General features: G+C 54.2%; 1 protein-coding gene across 1 annotated transcript in view; it reads left to right on the top strand.

The window, feature by feature from the left end:
- The window catches only part of EPPK1 (epiplakin 1), a gene marked incomplete at its 3' end in the record, with an annotated part of 7,994 nt that overhangs the window by 699 nt on the left and 5,646 nt on the right, over positions 1-1,649 (top strand). Inside the window, 1 exon segment of the mRNA XM_010014428.1 lies at positions 10-1,647. Coding sequence (XP_010012730.1) covers positions 10-1,647 — 1,638 coding nt within the window.

Genomic DNA, 1,649 nt, shown 5'->3' with positions numbered 1-1,649 from the left:
CTGTGGCAGGTGTTGTCCTGCCTTCCAGTGAGCAGAAAAGCCTTTACCAGGCACTGAGGGAGCATCTCCTCATGCCTGGCACTGCCCTGATGCTCCTGCAAGTCCAGGCCTCCACCAGCAGCCTGACAGACCCCATCAAGAACAAAAGCTACTCAGTTGATGAGGCTGTCAGGGTCGGTCTCATTGGCCCAGAGCTTCATGAGAAACTGTCTTCAGCTGAGAAGAGCATCATAGGATACAGGGACCCCTGCACTGGAGAAATGCTCTCTCTGTTCCAAGCCATCAGGAAGGGCTTTGTCCCCAGGGATTATGGCTTCTGCCTTCTGGAGGCTCAGATAGCCACTGGTGGGATAATTGCTCCAGGGAAACACCTCCGTGTCCCCATGGAGACAGCCTGCAAGTGGGGGTACCTGGATGAAGCCACGAGACAGCTCCTGTCCACTCCTATCAATGACATGAAAGGGTTCTTGGACCCCAGGTCCAAGGAGAAGTTGACCTACGCAGACCTGCTCAAGCGCTGTGTGACTGATCCCAGCACTGGGCTCCTGCTGCTGCCCATCGGAGGAGAGAACAGAGAGGGACCTGAGGGAACCCACCTCTTCTTTGACCACAAGACCCAGACAGCTCTGGAAGACACACGGGTATCTCTTGCTTTGGGCAAATTCAAGGGAAAGTCCATGTCTCTCTGGAAACTTTTCTTCTCAGACTACATCCAGAGCGAGCAAAGAGCTGCTCTGTCCCAGCAGTACCTTGCAGGAACGCTCTCCATGCAAGAGCTGGGTAAGGCAGTCAGTGCCACCATTGAGGAGATGGCTTCCCCTGCTAACGTCACCTTTGAAGGACTGAGGGACCGGGTGACAGCTGACCAGCTCCTGAACTCTGAAATCATCAATGAAGATTTGTTTAAGAAACTGAAGGAGGGAGAAACATCAGCCAAAGAAGTTATCAGCATGGACACAGTCAAAAAGTACCTGCAAGGGACAGGTAGCATCAGTGGGCTGCTGCTCCCTGACTCCCAGGAGAAGATCAGCATCTACCAGGCAAAGCGGAAGGGACTTCTAAGGCCAGGAACATCCCTGATCCTCCTGGAGGCCCAGGCTGCCACTGGGTTTATCATTGACCCAGCTACCAACAGAAGGTATTCTGTGGACGAGGCCTTGCTTGTGAACGTCATTGGCCCTGATGTCTACGACAAGCTTCTGGCTGCAGAGAAATCGGTTACTGGCTACAGAGATCCTTATTCAGGGAACACCATCTCCCTCTTCCAGGCCATGCAGAAGGAGCTCATCGTCAAGGAGCACGGCATCCGCTTGCTTGAGGCCCAGATTGCCACTGGTGGCATCATCGACCCCATCAACAGCCACCGCATTCCAGTTGAGGTGGCCTACAAGCGTGGGTACTTCGACAAGAAGATGAACTTGATCCTCTCTGACCCCAGTGATGACACCAAAGGCTTCTTTGATCCCAACACCCATGAGAACCTCACCTACCTGCAGCTGAAGGACAAGTGCATCATGGAGCCGTCCACTGGGCTCTGCCTCCTGCCCCTGAACAGCAGAAAGCACCAGTTCGTGGATGAAGCCACCAGACAGGTGTTCAGGAGCTCCTGGCTGCTGGTCAGGTTTGGGCGGTTGCAGGGAGAGAAGGTC

Source organism: Nestor notabilis, unplaced genomic scaffold (assembly GCF_000696875.1).
Source record: "Nestor notabilis isolate BGI_N333 unplaced genomic scaffold, ASM69687v1 scaffold21785, whole genome shotgun sequence".
NCBI classification, from domain to species: Eukaryota; Metazoa; Chordata; class Aves; order Psittaciformes; family Psittacidae; genus Nestor; species Nestor notabilis.
The sequence above is the reverse complement of the archived record's forward strand: the minus strand, read 5'-3'. Positions and strand labels throughout refer to the sequence as shown.